General features: G+C 40.0%; 1 protein-coding gene across 1 annotated transcript; it reads right to left on the reverse strand.

Annotated features, from left to right (window-relative positions):
- Positions 1-5,373: 5,373 nt before the first annotated feature.
- ALB (albumin) lies at positions 5,374-18,245 on the reverse strand. The gene is given in 15 exon segments (XM_037392122.1): positions 5,374-5,558; positions 5,811-5,867; positions 6,888-7,020; positions 7,541-7,764; positions 8,290-8,428; positions 8,588-8,685; positions 9,506-9,638; positions 10,188-10,402; positions 11,331-11,460; positions 12,521-12,618; positions 13,640-13,772; positions 14,499-14,713; positions 15,634-15,766; positions 16,572-16,632; positions 18,111-18,245. Coding segments are annotated over 14 exon segments (1,848 nt in total). The 5' UTR covers positions 18,196-18,245; the 3' UTR covers positions 5,374-5,558; positions 5,811-5,816.
- Positions 18,246-18,678: the final 433 nt, after the last annotated feature.

Here is an 18,678-nt window from a genome sequence, read left to right on the forward strand (position 1 = left end):
AAAAAGAAAACAAAAACCCAAAACCCCACAAACCAAAACTATAATGTTGAATTCATTATAGTTAGCATATTGTATGTATTCCAACAAGCTAAAAATAAGGGGTTTTTACTTCATGTTTATTATGAAATTATGCAACATTAACTCCAACCACATACTGACACAGTTGCAAAGCAGGAAAGCAATTCAGCTAGAGTGTTCTTACCTGCATCACAAGCAAATTTTTTTCTGATTTTTGCATGTAGCAAAACTGCAGAAAATAAAGGAAATAGTGTCTGCTTCATAATTGTGGACTATTTGGAGGTGTAAACCATGCAGGGGACATTGGGAACAAACAAGATTGAAGGCAATGAAATCATTTGTATGCTATTATCAACCAGTGCCTGTAAACAATTAACCATGCAAATGTAAATTGCTGTAAATTTCCATTAAGTTGTGGAGAGTGCTCCCAGACAGAATGCACCCTTGCTAAAAGGGAGCATGACAAAGTATTAGGTTTGTGATTTAGAGGAGGAAGTTTTGAAAGGACCTTGTAAATTCAGATTTTTGTTTTGCCCAGCTGCATAAGAAATTGTGCAAACTGAGAACTGGGTTACAAGTCTTCCTGTAAAATATGAAGCGAAGACAGTGGTTGTCGAATACTGTTTTGTATTAACAATGAGTTTTTGAGGCAGAGGTGAGAACTGCCGTCACAATTCACCTGGGACTGAAAATCACAGGAAGTTAATATAGAATTTCAATTGCTTTACATGAGCTGAGGTACAGTTTCCTCAGCATGTTCCTGGCGCTTTACCCACTTTCACTGAAAGGATTCTAAAGGAGGTTGGGTTTTGTTCCTGGGGAAGCCCAAAACAGACAGAATGCATTGGTGGATCTGGTTCAGTACTTGCCTCCAGTTAACTTTGGCAGATTCAAATGAGCCATTGCTGCAACCAAAGCAATCTAATCCAGTCTAGTCCTAGTATCCCTGGCGTGTAGTAATTTTATGTTAGTGGAAATGCAATGTACTAATGCTAATGTACAGAAAAGTCCCATTCAGTCTTTGGGCAAAGACAGTAATAAATCATAAATCAGACAGTACCAAAAGTGAAGTTGATTAGACGGCATTGACCACTAAAGATGCTTACCCATAATTAACACAAAAGCCACAGCCCCTGCTGGGTGCAAGGGAAGTGATACCCATAGTACAAGGTAACAGAGAGCAGCCCTAGGCAGTCAAACAGGTTGTAAAGATTTACATTAAGAAAACGTACACCCAAATGTACTAGTGGACTTCTTGCACATTTTAAAAACTCTGTGCATCTATGATCTGATGCGGTCAAAAAGGTTTCACAACACATCTAAGAGCAGAAAATTGCTTAAGCATTTGGGTGACCAAGAGGAATTTTTTAGAAACCCAGGAATATGCCCTGGCCCAAAGCTGCTGCCCAGTAACCACGTGCTGGATACACTCCACTGCATTTGTACCAAAGCTGAGCACCATGAGGTTGGCATCCTGAGCTAGTACAGAGAGCTGGAAGAACATTCTTGCTACCCAATCATTCAGTTGCTTTGCCATGACCTGGATATAAATGTTTCCAAGCGTTCAGATGAAAGCTGAAGCATGCATTAAAGGAATTCCCATACATTAAGGCCACAGCTAGCAGCCTTCTTACAAGAGCCAATCTAGAGTCATGAAACTAACACTAGCTCACTAATATCAGCAATGAATGCGGAGCAGCTGGGGCTTAAAGGTCATGATATTTCACCAGAGGGACCACGAGCAGTCAAGAAGTAACACAGCAATGCCACAACCAAGAGATCCAACTTAGCCCAGTGACCTGGAGATGACAAAACCTTTTTAGAGATGCCCCTAAAAAGACTGCTATCAATACACACCATTTTGAAAGATACAGGAAACTATGCTTACAGACAGGATAACTGTTACTTCACGATTCAGGGTGTGGTAGAGGCATGGAGAGGAGAAGGTGGTCAGGTAATTCAGGCATGAAGAGAGTAAGGAGCTTCAGGCAGGTGGGAGGGGAGTCTGATGTGTGGTCAGCTGAAGGAATTAAAGACTGAAGGAGAAGGCAGAAGGAAATGGATGGAGCCCCTCACCCTTTCACACTAGGAGCGTCCGAATAAAGATGTTGCATTCTGATCACCTCAGAGAAAAGCAGCATTTCTAATTTCTGGATCTGGCTAACTTTGAAGACATTGGACCTTGCAGGTGCAAGTTCTTTGTCCAGCAATGGTAGGTTTTGCTTTTTTTAAGAATTAATGATTTTGTGTTTGCTTATTTCTCTGTCTTAGCGTAAGAAATCTACATATAGCAAAGATGTTAATGTAGAGCAGTCAGGTCTGAGGAAATTTCTATCAATTAGTGTTTATGGGTAGTGCTGTCAAAATTCCGTTTCTTGTAAAGGATGGGTGTGTAATTCCTACCAGGCTTTCTCCAGAGACTGGAAATCTTGATTTATGGGAGTAGTTTTGGTAAGTACTAGAAGTTCAGTAGTAATGGCTTTACTAACGTTTATAGAGGATATATGCGAAAGAGCTATGGGCATACCAGAAAATGAAAATAGAGAAAGGAAAAAATAAGCCTGCATGTTACTGAGGGGTAACAGTAGATGACAAACCACAAGTAGATATCCAGTCGCTGTACTGTGCTGGAGAGGAAAGAGAAGGCAAACGGGGCATACAAACGGGAGCAGACTACAAGATACATATGTCCTCGTAGTACTCGGTACCATGAAGCTCTCGGTCTCGCTGGTTTAGATCTTCATCTATTACAGGAGTCCTCAAACTACGGCCCGCAGGCTGGATACGCCCCCCCAGGGTCCTCAATCCGGCCCCCGGTATTTACAGACACCCCCCCGCGGGGGGGTTGGGGGGTGGGGAAACCAAGCAGCCGCAGATGGCTGCCTGCCACTGCATCCGTGTGCCGGCCCCCTGGTTAAAAAGTTTGAGGACCCCTAATCTATTACCACAGTATCATGTTGTTTCCTGGGACACCCTCTCCCAGGGAAGGTGTTTCTGGTTTTGCTCTAGCCAGAGGCAGTAAATGTCAGCCTCCCCAGGGCATATCATGTACCAGCAGATCTGCCAGGTGAATTGTCACAGCGCCGAAAATGGATGCTCACAGCAGCGCTCTGGCTCCCTGGCTGTGCTGTTGCAAACCCAGCTGTTCGCAGGCAAGGAGAGGGGCCTTCAAAACACTCATGTCTGCTTTACAATCAGTGTGCTGGTTTTTGTTTTGATTTCTCCCTTGAACGCTTGGGGTACTTGTTTTTGGTGAGTTCTGGGGACTAGAAGTTGCAGTAGAAGGAATATAAAACCTGAAAGACTCTTCAAATAACTTAACCAAAGCTGCTGCATGAAAACAAGTCTCAGGTCTCATGCTAACAGTTACTGTAACATTTGGCCTTTCTGAAATTTGAAGCTATTTTTCAGGTTCGGTAGCAGAAATGTAAAGGTTCCAGGTAATTAGGGGGAGGTTTCCCTACCCCTTCAGGTGATGCCGAAGTGGTTTACGATGCTTTTGTACAAGTGCAGTCTTAGCTACAGCTGCCAGTGTGCTTATTCCTTTTCCTTCTGAGCTCAGACTCTACAAGGAGAAAAGGAAAGTCACCGTGTTAAAAGAAACCCAGATGGCCAAAACCATACCAGTTGTGGAAAACCACAGCCCAAAAGACAGCCCCAGGAATACAAGGAAGATTGCCCAGCATGGCAGCAAAAGCTCTTAAGAGTCATTTTCAAAACCAGATCAACACTGAGGCTTAAGATACTTCTTTAAGTGCTGCAGCGCTTTATCTTTATGCAAACTGAAAGGTACTGTGACACATGAGAGTGAAATAAATGGGTTTCTGTGAATTGTAGAGATGGGGTAGGGTGGCAAGAAATAAATTATTTTCACATATCTTTGGTATTTTGATACTTGACTCTACTTGCTTAGCACATTACTCTTTTCAGCATTAATAAATGATAAATGCAGCCTGGAAATAATTTATCTATTAATTCTGTATCTCTCTGGAGCCCACAAAATCACAAGCGCATGAATTCTAAACACATTTTCAATTACTAAATCTTAATGGAATTCTTAACCTGCTTTGTAGTTGGAATTATTCAACACGCAGTTCAAAAGCCATGCCAGTGTGGCAGGACACTAACCAGCACACATCAGAATCACAATGTGATGCAGCACAGGGATTAGCTGGAAATTGAATGAGAAACCCACATTCTTCATGGATTTGTGGTGTTTATGCTGATTTCTGTGCCTAAGAATCTTCAGCAAACCTCTTCCTCGAACAAGTTTAACTTGTCCTAATTAACTACAGCTCTGCTGTCCTAAAGCAGGTTAATTTTAGCTGTGGAGAATGACTGTCAGCTTTTTGGATGGTAGATTAGATAATGGGAATGGTGTGATTAGATAACGGTAATGACTGTTTGTGCTCCCTTAAAGTAAGGGAGATGTTGCTTAACTGCAACTGACAAATGGCTATTGCTCAAATTCATGAAATTTTAAATCTTGAACGAGATGCTTGTGAATGCCTTGGGGTCACATAAACTCTTCTAAACCAATACATAACCATGTTTTACAGTGACTGAATGTTCAAACCTTTCAATCGTCACAAGATTTATGGTTCTTCCTTTTAAATTTTCAACCTAATGTCTCTGAATGTTTCATTCTGAGTATGTTTCTATGGTTCTGGAGAAGACTTCCAGTTCATGAACTACAGGCACAAAGAGTTTCAAGGCGAAGAAAACTGCCCTTATTATGCAAAGGCTCTTCTTGCAATGCAAGAGTCCTTGTTAAAGTGTAGGAGATTTGGGGCTTTTATATTCATGGACTGACACCAAACATGTACTAGAAAATCACGCTGCTTTAGTGGCATAGAACCAAAAGATTTCTCTCTTAGGAGCTTCTTGCGATGAAGAGCATGATTTAGATGGTGGGCTTTGCAACAGGCAACTCTAAAGTCAAAAGCTGTTTTGAAAATAACTTAAGACATGAAGTGTCTGAAAACAGGTCTGTTTGCAACTCTGCAAGCAAAGAGATGCTTGATTTGGGGCTGATGTAAAAAACCTGTTTTTTCTTTTTGTAAGAGCTTGTTGCTAGTCATCTTAGACTGGACAGTTCCTTTGAACATTCTCTTAATATGTGATTATAACTGCTGAAATACAGCATAAAAGGAACATGTAATTGAATCAGAGTATTGAAGTCTAGCTAAATGTCTCACCACCTTTCTCATTCTTTTATACATACTTTCCAAGAGCAAGAAACAGAAAAAAACCCCAATGGAATCCCTTCCCATATATACTACTTAGAGCAACCATTTTGTATAGGGAGCACTGCAGAGCTTTGCCTTACGGTAGCCACCAGCAGACAAGGACAGATGCAGATTTATAAAGCTTTTATTTATATTTTTTTCCAAAGTAATAGAATTGAAACATTTCTGGAAAAGCATGTGGTTTGACAAAACAAGATTTATGAAATACTCATTCAATACCAAAGGAAAAAAGGTAATGGGCAGGAGAAGTTACACAGAAGTATTTTTCTTCATATTTTTCCCACTGGCAACCTACATCAGAGAAACAAAAAGGATTACTTTGTAAAATGGTAGCATGCTAGTGTCTTTACTGTACTATACGTTACTTTTTGTATGTAATGTAATGGCAGATGGTAAACCATTAGAGAAAGCAAACAGCTGGCGGTTAAAGGGAAGCTAGGTGATTTTTTGAGTTGAAGGAGTTAAATGGGTGGAAGGGTGGGCAGGGAGGGGTAGCTAGCTAGCTAGCTGACCCGATATATATGCGTTATTATTGTTACCTACCACGTGTTAAACGCCAATTCCTAATGTGGCTCTGCTCTGGACTATTAGGTTTGCACCCTAGAAAAAGGAACACAAACAGTTGTGAGAGAGAAACCAAGGGAGCAAAGTATGTAGTGCTTGAGCAAGAACTTTTATAAATTCGAACTTGTGTCTGCCTTATGGTTTAATGGATAATTCTAATGGTACTTCCTAACCTTAGAATCTGTGGGCTTCTGTATGATGGGTATCTTTCAATTTTGCAAAGGTAGAAAATAAACTTTTAGAGTGAATTAGAGATAAAATACTTTCCTAAGTCTTCGTAATATATTTACCTATGCAATTCTTTGGTTACAAATAAAAAAGGATTCAATCGATTAGCAGTCTTAGATATTAGTAATACGGTTCCATGCCTCAAATGATATTGAGGTTGCTGCTGGAAACTGCCATTTATACTTTCTGTAAATGCTTTGCACTTGCTCAGCAATACAGCTACAGATAAACTTCTCCTGTGGTTATTTCAGACACAAGTAAATGTTGAATGAATGAATGTATATTTATGATGGATGAATTTGGAAAAAAAATACTGAGTGACTGTTCATAAGACATAATCAGCTGGGTTGCCCTTGCCAGTATATCTATATTTGCTAGGCACCTCTGATAATTGATCCAGATGCACTTTTTACTGGTAATCCTTCAGAGTTCTGTAAAAATCTGTAGCACAAAAGGAAGTTTACATATGCTAGAGATAAAGTTTAAATTCTACACATACATACTTTTCAACTGTGGCTTGTTGATATTGAACTCTTCCAGACAAGGCCCTAAAGAACCTTATCTAATCTAGATTTCAGCTGCACTTTGAGCAGATGGCTGGACTACATTACCTCCAGACAACTCTTCCGAATGGAATTGTTCAATGACTATAATCCGAACAGTCAAGATATATGTTATGCTCTGCAGGCAAATTTACTGTAAGGGCACGGGGACAAGTAACCATAGCGCTTTGCAGCATGACTTTCATAGTACAGTTTCCTAGCGTGTTTCTTGTATGTTTTTTGTTTTGGGTTGGTTTTTTTTTTTGTTAAAGGAGATAGGAAATACCTCTTCCCCAAAGCATGTGTCAATATCGGATTGCTTGCAGCACTTCTCTACCATGGCAGTGAAACCTTCAGCAATTGTCTTTATTTGTTCTTCTGTCATCTGGGGCTTGCGTTTAATGAGGTTGACAAGCAATCTGAAAACAAAGCCAAAATACACAGTTAACACTACCTGTCCTAGTTTGATTTCCCAATTTAAAATACATCATTCTATGCAGGTACAGCTCATTTATGAGTTGGGTTTTTTTTGTCATGCCTAGAGGAGTCTGTGCCCACTGGTGACTCCAAACTCCCAGTCCACCTCAACCATCTGTCATTTTCTGTTATCCCCGTACAGGTGGGGAAAAACTTGTTGTACTGGTCTGCATGTTGTTTTAATTAAAGTGCATCTTTAAACTTGCGCTGGCAGTGGACCTATGTGAAACTGGTCAGTTAAGGCACCGATCTAATTTTAAGAAAATACCCTATTTTGCCTCTTCCAGACTACACAATGCTATGCACTGACAAGCTCAGTACAAACATGTAGTTCCACCTGGTTTTCTCTCTGTTGCTAGTGAAGTCCCAGTCAGGTGACCAAACAGGGGGGTTGTAGCTTCCCTCTGTCCCCTCTAAAGTGTTACACTTCGGAAGTTTTTCTACAAGGTATTTTAAGCTTACTTCATCTGCCCTAATTCCTGTTCAGCAGGAGTAGCAGTGCACAATTTTTCATCGAAGCTGAACATCTCGGGGTCAAATGCTGGAGGCACGTATTTGGTATCTACTCCCATAGCAGTGAAGCATGGTCTCCTGTAAGCATAGGAGTCGCTGCAGCAATGTGAAACGTTGTCATTTATAGGTGTGGTCTCCTGCCTCCTGCACATATCCTGGATCACAATGCTCAGCTGTAAAGTGAAGGAAAGAAGGACAGATGGGAGTTACACCTTCTACAATAACAGAAGAAATGTGTGATGTTTGTGTCACAATAGCACAGGTGGAAGTGGAAGCTCTCAGACCTAACCACCTGCTCAGAAATGGCATGGACTTAAAATTTAAAAGAAATACATATTCCTGGAGTTGGGGATTTCTTAATCTGCAAACAGTCTGTCCATTGGGCTGCAATCTGTTAAGTACACTGAGGGTTTTGGACTGTTTAGCTTTTCCAAATGCAAGTTGCCACAGACCCAATCAACTTTTTCTTTCTGAGGCAGGCCAAAGTTTAGCTGAAATTTTCACAAGCTACCATCAGACAACTGTTTAGGTTACCACACCCATTTAAAAGGAACTGACTTCAAAGTCTGTTAGGTAGATGCTTAGCTTGGGGTTTAAGAAAATCACCATGAGTTTACAATTGCACAGCAAGCATTTGACGGTTTGGAGAACAGAAGAAATCTCCAAGAGGAGTAGAGAGGATAAAAAAATGTGCTCACAAATCCCTCAGAACAAGGTAGGCGCTTGTCTTCAGGAAGCTGGCAGCACTTGGTACCAACGGCTGTCATTTTCTTTCCAATTTCAAGCAAGGTATCAGTTGTCACCTGAGGCATTTTCTTAGTGTAGCGGATCAGAATTCTGAAAAAGTTGTATCAAAATCACTGTTTGCTCACATTTGAAGAACGCTCTACTGTGCTAGACTACTGAAGTGGAAATAGAAGTGAAGAGCAAATAAATGTGCCCAAAGCAGCCAGCATCCATGTCTACACTCAAGAATATTTGTCAGAAAGTACTTACGCTTTTAAAAAGTCTTTCTCGCCATGGGTGGTGAAAAGCTCACAATTTTGTCTTTACAACATCCTGAGTTCTTTGATATGCTTGTTCAAATCCTCTTGCTGCAAAAAGTATAAATTTATTAGTAACATAGAGCAGGAATGTCCTGCTAACAGTCATCAATAATATTTTGACCTTTTCTAATCTTATTAGCCAAAAGATACCTGTTTTTGCAAGACCTAAGCACTTCCATATAGCTTGGATGGTGTAGGGAGGACTTGATTCTCATATAAAATCTTAAGTTCTACAGACATTCTGTAAGAAGGCAGCAAGATTTTTGAAATTAAATTAATTACCTATTGGACTTACTTTCTAGACAATGAGTTTTTCTTGTTTGTTTAAATTGGGTGAATATTTTCAAGTGCAGGACTATTGGTTTTGAGGGGAACATCCTCTTCCTATTCCTTGGCCAAAGTTAAGCGACTCAACTTGTGCTGTAACTTTTGTGCAGTTCAGGTGAAGACTGGGAGACCTAAGTTAAGGCATCTTTATGTGAGCTGGCCATGTAGGTTCCCATCACAACCCATGAGCAGTCATACTCAGTGTAGGCAGTGGAGCCCAGAGAATAATTCAGCTTCCCCAGCTATTAATCATCTTCTTCAGTACAAGCAGAATCACTTCTGAGAGACAGAGGCAACAGGCAGATGAGTGAGACTAGTCTGAAATGTCATAAGGTGACCAATGAAGTTACTCTGTGATCTAAGAAGTCCTTGTCACGGACCCTGGACTGCTTCATCTCCCACCAGAACGCGAATTTCCCCTGGGATTAGTCTCTCAAAATGCTCTCTGTCTGCTCTTCTAAACAAGCTTCTCGACTCGACCATTTTGTGATGGGTACCAACCAAGCATTCCAGTTATCTGCAAACAAAGCTTTGCACTTACAGCTTTTCCGATGCACTCAGCAGGGTTGTCTGTTTTGCAGCACTTCTCCAGGACTGTTTCATATCCCTTAGTAACTCTCAGAATCAGCTGTGTTGAGAACTCGGGGTGTCTTCGTGAGTATTCATAAACAAACCTGAAAGACACACAAGCAGATAGAATTAGAGCTCACCAATAATGTGCTGCTTCCTTCATGCACAACACAGTAATTGACAATGACAGTTACCCGATGAGATCAAGCAAGTTGGCCATCAGCTTGGAATGCTGTTTTTTTGTTTTAGTAGATTTTTTTTTTTTTGGTTGTTCCATTGTCTGCCAACAGGGCAAATATGAGAGGAACAAAGCAGCTCCCTGTGACAGAATACTTCTTAAGCAGATGTACGTGGGCATGCACAAAGCCCTCAATAAAAGAAAGGCACTGATAAATTCAGCTTTGGTAAGTGGGACAATGCTGAACATTAACAGTCACAAAGCAACTATGAGAAACCAGGGATTCTACTAGGGCTGAAGTTACATTAGTTACACTGGACTTCTGTGTGGTCATCTCTTTTCTCCATATGTATTTGAGACACCCCAAGATTGACAGGTTTTTTCCAGCGGTGCAAAAGGCCACAGTCCAGAAAAGAGAGAGGATCATTTTCAGGAGCATTCAAATATAAGCATGCATGCTGTTGGCACTACTTACTCTGACAAGAACACATCGTGGTCTGCCTCAAAGCTTTTACACACTTCCTTATCTTGTATGTATTTTTCAACTAGTGAAGGAAGATCTTCAGGTTTGTCATCAAACTCTGCTTTGATAATGCACTGGCTTCGTTCCACAACTGGCTTCTCACAGCAGTGTTTGATTTTACTTGAGAAAACTTCTTGTTTAGAGCACATATAGGTCATCAGCTCTGCCTATAAAATGAAAACATTATCAGGCAAGCTATGAAATAATAATGTAAAGATAGATTTATCCATCTCTTTTCTCTTTTTCAGACTCTTCCCTTTTCATTCAGGGCACCTATTTGCTTAGCACTTTCCTGAAGAAATACTGTCTCCATACAAAGAGAAATAATCCAAGGAATGGGCACATCCTATGTGTGTCAATCACAATAGTCACAGGCACAGGGAAGGCTGTGTGCCACCCACCCCTGATCTTAGAAATTTTGACAAGCAAACTCTGGAAAGCCAGGGAAAGTCATTGAGTGGTCTGTCACAAGGATGCCTGATTGAACTTGTCAGTCCTACTAGGCGCTCTGTTCTGAGGCAGAGCAAAACATGAAAAACCCCAGAGCTTCATAAAGCCGGCACTGGACGCTAGCTGGTTTTAATAGTGTGTCTCAGTTCCAGCCAGACAGGCAATATTTAAATCGTGTCACAATTGCACAGTTTTGCTAATCCTCCCATGAAAGCTGTTCTCTGGAGGTCATTGGCTCTGCAGGAAAACTGGACTAAAGGCAGTACATGCAACAGGACAACAAACACATGGTGGTCTTTTTGCCTCTGCTTTCTTTTGCTTTGCTTATGATTGATCTGAAGTGAGCAAGTACCATCAGACTGTCTCCCTGATACGTGTTTTGATTTCAACCAAGCACACGCATGCGCTATACTGTACGGAACAGCTCCTTGCTCTCATGATCTTAAAAGGCCAGATCCAGAACTGGCCCAAAACCTAGTTCCAGTAGCAGTCATCTGAGCTGGCCATAAGTTTGTCAATGACTGAGGAACCTTCCAGCAGTGTTGAGTACAAGATCCCTGGACTGTGAACGAATAGCTGCACAAATTACTGTTTTCCTAAACACTTTTCTAATATGTAAACATTTTTGAAAAATACTTGACTTACCCTGTCATCCATGCACTCTACCATGTCCCCTTCACAGCACTCCTTGTAGATACCCTTAATATCCTGTAGAATTTTAGTAATTTCTGAGAATGGAGCCTTGGGATATTTCTGACCCAGGAGAGCAAGTTTACTAGGTGAAAAACAAGAAAAATACACTTGTTTTAAAGCTTGGTATTGAATAGAAACCTTGCAAGTCACTAACACTTACAATACTGCAGATCTTCATTGTTTCAAGTAAATATTAATTCATTCTTCTCATCTAACTTCTGATGGCTAGAAAAAAAGGGCATCGACACCTGCACCAGTAACCCAGCACTCCTTTAAAATAGGCAGAAAGAACAGAAGAACCACAAACTTGTTTCTATCTGAGCTGTCTGTGTAAGATTCACACCCCAGAATTCCCCATCGCTCTTGAGTGACTGTAAAGCATCTTTAGGTTACTTAGCACAGATGTATATAATCCTAATCTAAACCTTTAAATCAAAGCTGACGTATCTGGTAAGGTAAATCCTAGTCAATGTTAGTTAGACTAGGCACAGAATGAAAGTGTCTGTGCTTAAGCAGATGATCCACTTACTAAAAAGTATTTTTTTAATCTTAAAAATGCACCTTTGACAACAACTGTGATTATGCCGGTTTGACTCTTTGATTGCTTTAAGGTTCAAACTAGCAACTTTGCTAATTACTGATGTGCCCGTTGTGAAAAGCTGTAGGTACTGAACAAGGCACAGCTCTCGCAAAACTAGATGAAACACACTGGAATCTCCAGTTCTGAGTGACACCCCATCAGTTAACTCCGCACCTCCTGGACTGGTTCTAGAGACAGTTTCATTTCTCTGTAGCTCGCATGGCTGATCTTTTTACTAGTACTCGCTATCAGCCTGGAATACGCAGGTTGCTCTTTGTGCCCAGTCTTTATGCAGAAGCCCCATCAGAATGAAGTTTTACATTTAAATAAATAGTCTAAGAAATCACTGTCGGTCTAGCATTGAAAGACTGACCTACTAATCTCTATTCTGTTAGGCAATAGTCCTTAGCCAAAAGTATTCTAGGAAGTACCCAAGTACTGTGAGTGCAGTTTTCAAACTGACCATATAGAAGTGAATTATATATGATGATGTTTTCCTCTTGAGCAGTTTTAGCTTTAGGTTAACAAGCCTACTTTTCATAAAAAACTGATTGGAACTTACTCTGCTTGGAAAGTTCTCTCACCAAACTTCTTGAGGATTCCACAAGAATACTGCTGCGTCACACTTACTTTATTGGCTTTTTCCCTTATGTCAGTTTCCTGTAGTAACAGGATGAACATTGTCACATTTAACAGATTACATCCAATGGACTGAGAAAAAAGCAAGTCTGAAAATCCCACTTTAGAAACAGCAGGTTCAGGTCCAGTTAGCTCTGATGAAAAGCTAAGCCAACTGAAAATCCCTTAGGCAGTCCTAACCAGTCTGCAAGCAGCATTTAACTTCTGGGCTATATATGACACCTTATGGTATGGCGCAATTCTTCTATAGACATGCTACTGTTCACGAAATACTTCAGTTTCAGTGAAACCCTATGGCAAGCTGTCTTGCAAAGCACCGCAGTGATTACACAGAAGTCACTGGGACTGAGTTTGAGACAAAGGGAAAGCCCGGCTCATGCCATGCTCAAGCTTAACATGAAATCTTGGCTACAGTTCTTTAAAAAACAAAGCTGTGTGGGTCATCTGCTTTTGATTCATAGGGCTAACACGTGACCATTCTCTACAAGTTCTTCATACAAAGGTGTGCATGAACAGGAAGATTTTACCTGTCTCACACTCTTTCTCCTCCATTTGCTTGGGTAACGAATAGGAAAGACCTCTCCTACACCCACACGTTGGATGTGGTGATGGCATGTTAGGCTGCCAAGTGTCTGCATTTCCCTAGCTCCTCTTTGCTAGCATGTCATCTTGCTGCAGTTTACCACAGATGAACAGTCCCAAGTGCTACACGTTATTTGGATTTGAAGCATCTGTGCAATACACACAGCTGCCTGATAATGTGTTAGCAGAGGGACAAGAAGACAGACGTAATTATCTACAGTTTGATTCTTTTGGATTTTTTTTACTTAAAAAAAATCAAAATATGATTCCTTTTTACCATGTTAGTTTCTATGAAGCCATATACAAATGTTTACTGAAAACCACCATGGGAAAGCACAATTTTGGAATTATAAGCTGTAATGTAGCCTTTTAAAGTCACTTCTTGCTTTAAAGAGAATTGCTGCTAAGATCAAATAGACTGATCACTTAGTTATCATCCACAGTGAAAAATTTAATATACCTTTTCATCCAAGCAAGCGTTGATATCAGCCTCTTTGCAACAGCCTTGAAGTGCATGTTCGTAGTCAGCAGCCAGACTGAGGATTGTTGGGGCATACAAGAAGGGGTTTCTTCTTGCAACAGTGTAGATGAAACTATAAGTAAAAGGAAAAGACAAGTTACCTATTCCAATGACAACAGCAAATGTCCTTAAATCTCTTACAGCTTCTATAACTTTTATTTCTAGTTTAGAAATGTAATCTACTTTCCTACCATAATGCCTGCTAATAGTAGATGTTCTGCTAAACCTCACTGTTTCCAAAGCAGGACTCAATAACAATGACAGAAGGATTAACTCCTTATATTGTCAGCCACCTAGTATGATGTACATATGCTTTTAAAAAATGCACTGTCAAATACTTGAAGATTCTGATTTTGAGTGTGAAAAATTAATCTGTGGCCATTTCACCAAGATTCTATTGCCTTTTTTTTTTTTTTTCTCTGTTATCTTTCTTTATCCTTTCTAGTTACGATTGGGGGTAGTGGGAAGCTGGAGTAAGTAAATTATTAAATCAGTATTGGGAACACTGTGATTTTTCAGGGTTTTTTGGGGGAAAAAAATGTCCTGCCAGATTTATAAACTGTGATCTCTTAAAGCCCATTTTTGAAGGGAAAAACCTGCTCTATCATGGAATGAAAAAACATGATCGGAGCTTTGGGTATATAGTGACTGAACAACTGTTTTACACATGCAGATATGAGGTTGAATACTTGCAATTTTTTCAAATGTCCTGCATGTCCACACACTCTCTGTGTAGCTTGGGAAACCCTCTTCTGCATGTCTAAATACTTAGACAGTACAAAATGGCTCTTTTTCTTACTGTCCCAGTAATGACACTCGGTTGTCCTGGTACTCCTTGCATATCACATCAGAAGCTGGTCTTTGGTATGGCGCAACGAAGTCTGGCTGGTGCACTTTAAACGACAGGAAGCACTCGTTCCGTTCAGGATCAGCCTTGCTGCAGCAGTCGGCCATCTCACCGTATGAGTCACGGAGCTTTTCTACTTGGCAGATTTCATCCAGGAAAATGGAGGGCTATAAGGGAGTTGCTGAGGGTCAGAATTATTGTTTATAGACAGTGTAATGCACAAGATATTTATCTGTAAAAGAAAACCCAGACTGAAATGTAAATATATTTTTACAGGATAAGATTTAGACCATAAATCAGAATGATCTAGTGTTTTCAACACAGTTTCATACATTTTGTTTTATGTAGTCCAATATCAAAACTGTTACAATGCTTTATTGAAAAATAAATTTTAATTGTAATTTAAAATACTTTGTGCAAGACGGTGATCTCCTTTTACTTATAATCTGACTAAACTTAATTTGTAGATGAATTGAAGCAAGACTTTATATTCTACTTGATGTTTTTAGGCAGAACTAATGTACTAATTTTATTTGATCTGAATGTTAGAGCTTGCAAGAACACAAGCACCTGACTTTCTGTAGGGCTGGGCTGAACCTGCTAGACATCCAGGGACCTTACGTACTTGCAAACTTCTTTTGCTACCTGGTCTTAGAGGAGTTGTTTTAAAACTTCTTCAACTAAGTACCTTCAATTAACACACACACCTTTTCAAGTCACCCCAGTGTGAAACCCCATACACTTTGGTCACTTTAATACCTAGAATTAGACCTATGTTTTACAGCTGGGGTATTTGCACTTATTTGTACTAAATGCTAAAGTTTCTTTCCAGGCAATGCTAAACTTAATGGGCCAAAGTCTGGTGTTTGGGCTCCAATACATGACTCCACAGATCATTTAGGCACTTCTGAAAGACAGAGTTTCAGAACCTGACAAAAATAAGTTCTTTGTTTCATCACCAAAATCTGGGCATTGGTCAATGATAACAGCAACGCCTGAAAGGATCAGGTATAAACCCTCACCAAGGATGATACTGGTGGCTGCACAGAATAAGGAGAAACACAATACCAAAGGATCCACTGCCTACCAGTGGTTTTGTGCACTCAGGAGCATCCTCGTTGGCCACACACTTCTGGGCCGTATCAACAACATCCTTCACCAGTTTAGACAGGCTTTCATAAGAACACTTCTGGAGATACTGAGCGAATGTGATCAGGGTACTGAAACAAAAAGCACATTTGGGAATATGGAGATAAGCAATGTAACAGTCAGTATTTGTGGAAGTTCTTCTGGATTCAAAATTGTTTGTTCAAATGACATGCACAAATGCTTAAACAGAGTACCACGAAGAGCGTAGTACCAGATCCTATATCCTTCCTCTTCTCACTCCCTTTCTAAAAAATGTTTTTAACCTTACTTCCCAAGAACAAAAGTCTTGAATAACAGATTAGAAAGAAAACAGAAAAGACTGTAATCTGAGTTCTCTGTCACTTTTATCAGCACATTCGTAAATGCCATAAACTAAGCTGTTTTTTGCCATTGCTACAAATTATTATCTTCAGGCTGCCTTCTATCAGTCCCCTGCCATTCCCAAAACCAGTTTCAAAAGGAAGTCACTAAACCGTGTCAGAAAACCTGTCACAGGTTTGGTTTTTTGAGGTTGGTGGTTTGTTGTTTTAGGGGGTTTTTTTGGTTATGTCTCAATGCAGCATAACTCTTCCACCTTAAGGTCATCAACACCGTATTATTCATGCCTGGTTTTTTTCATTTCACACAAGGAACATGTGTTTTCTCATCAGGGGAGTCTTTTTTCCCAGAGACCAAGAAAGTCATTGTGAGTTTTGCAGGTCTTAAAATACGTGTAGGCTTTATATACTAGCAGGAGGAAGGTCAACTCAATGCCAGGCTCCAGTCAGACAGATAGACTCTTCACTAGATCATACAGTGTGTTTCAGTTTCCCTTTTTTGTCCAATATCAACAGAGATGGAAAACAATCAGAAAATGGAAGATGACCATTCACTTACACTGCCTTAAATGTCTCTTCCTTCAAATCATTGTAGCGATGGGCAATCTCACTCTTGTGCTCTAGGAAGAAAAACAGAGAACGCTGGATGTTCGCTGTCACGCTGGCTGTGCTAGACCTCTCAAAGAATACATTCTGGGCACTTTGGGCCAGATTTTCGTAAGTGTTCAGCATTCACCCAGCTCTTAAGGGACTGATATAATTGTTCTGAAACAGACCAAGCAAATGCTGAGCACTCATAAAATCCCGTCTTCAGGTATACCATCCCAGGCAAGTTGTACTGCTGAAGCTTTCTTCAGGACACTTTGAGCTCTTTGTTGTCTCAGCTGACTGTTTTGGGCCATTTGTCTGCACATCCCTATCTCTTGCAGACACTCATCTTTCTGAAGGAATCCAAGCACATGATTTTTTAGGATTCTAATACAGTATTTTACTCTGTAACCATATACTTAATTCAAATATTCAAAACGACTGCTGTAGCTTACTGTTAAGGGTTAGCAAACATATCCTTTGCACAAACAATGTTATCATGTCTACACTACAAATAAAGGAATGCAGCTGCAGTTAATTAGAGCAGCCATTAGTAGAATTTTCTCTTTTTGAACACAAAATTAGTAACTTGGCAGTTTCGTATTCTTATTGCACCTAGTGCATATCATCTGCGCTCTTCATGAGAAGGAAAGCAATAAATCCCTTCATTTGGTTCTGACAGTAACAAATACAGGTTGCAGTTATAGCCTGCTCTTGGTGCAAAGACTCCCAACAAGATTTTCCCAACAGGTACTGCAGCATACAACCACACTAATGAATGAGCTACAATAGGGCGGTTGTTTTGTTCTAGAAACACCATTCAGGAGCATTCAGTAGAAACATGAAGGGTAATTCCTTTACGTAATGGAATATAACCATTTTGATAGTAAGGGTTTCAGTGCAGAAAATTGAATGTAAAGATTTTTCGGTGCTGTTTGCTAGCATTTCCAGACAGCTCCTGAGAACTCAGTTTTGTTAAATTTGGTTTTTTTCATGTTTCAAAGAAAAATAAAAGATACCAGTGGAAAAGTTTCTAGGACTACCTGCAGAAATATTTTTTGACCAAGGTCTAAATTTTTATAGTACAGGGAGAAATGACACAGTGAGGAGTTTTTTGCTAGCCTTCTTATAGCCAGCCTGAGATGTACATGTTGGGGGGTTTAACCTACTCGTGTGAAATGCATTGCCTTTAACTGGCAAGGAGCTTGCTTATGAAGTGCCATTCAAAAGACAGCACTTCCCAGCACAGTAACAGATTCTGAACAATCAACATCCCTTCACACACTACACTGATGTTGTAGAGGGATGTCACCCAACCTTCTTGCCCGGTTAAGTTGTCTTGAGTGTTCTACCCATCTCCTCACAATTTCTTCATTTAGTTTCTTTTCAAGTTAACAATTTTTTCTGTTCTCTTTGGATCAGTCTTGTGAGAATTGTCAGTGAAATTGCATCAAAGACATTAAATTGATATAACAAAGACTGCAAAGACAACTAATTAGTCTTTTCTTACCTGCATCTCGAGCAACTCTTTGCAGATTCCTGGATCTGGCAGAACTTAAGAGGAAAATAAATGAAATTAATGTTACCCACTTCATGGTTGCAGATTATGATGTGGGCTAAATTGCTCAGAAATGCTAGGACGATTGAAGGGAAAGCATTTGCTTATATACCCTTTACTATCTGTGTCTGTAAAATATTAACCATACAGCTGGCACTTGTAGATTTCCATTTGGTCTGAAGAACATTACAAAACTTGGACTGTCCTTGCCAAAAATGAATTTGATATTATTTGTTACTCTCAGCCTTTCTGTCCTGAAAAGGTTGAACCTTCCAGCACCCAAATAGATAAAGTTTTGCGTAAATTTCCTTATCAAATGACAAACAAGGAGTTCAAGGCATCAGACAAAAAAGTCACCAAGTCTTACCCTATAGCTGTGCTTTTTTTTTTTTTTTTTGCTAGTATTTGTTCAAAAACAAAGCAGGTTGGTATTGTACAGTAACAGTTTACCCAGATTGGAGGGACTCAGTCCACACACTCACTTGTAATTACAGAATTTTAATTTGAAATCACTGTACAA

This window comes from Falco rusticolus, chromosome 1 (genome assembly GCF_015220075.1).
Source record: "Falco rusticolus isolate bFalRus1 chromosome 1, bFalRus1.pri, whole genome shotgun sequence".
Lineage (NCBI taxonomy): Eukaryota > Metazoa > Chordata > Aves > Falconiformes > Falconidae > Falco > Falco rusticolus.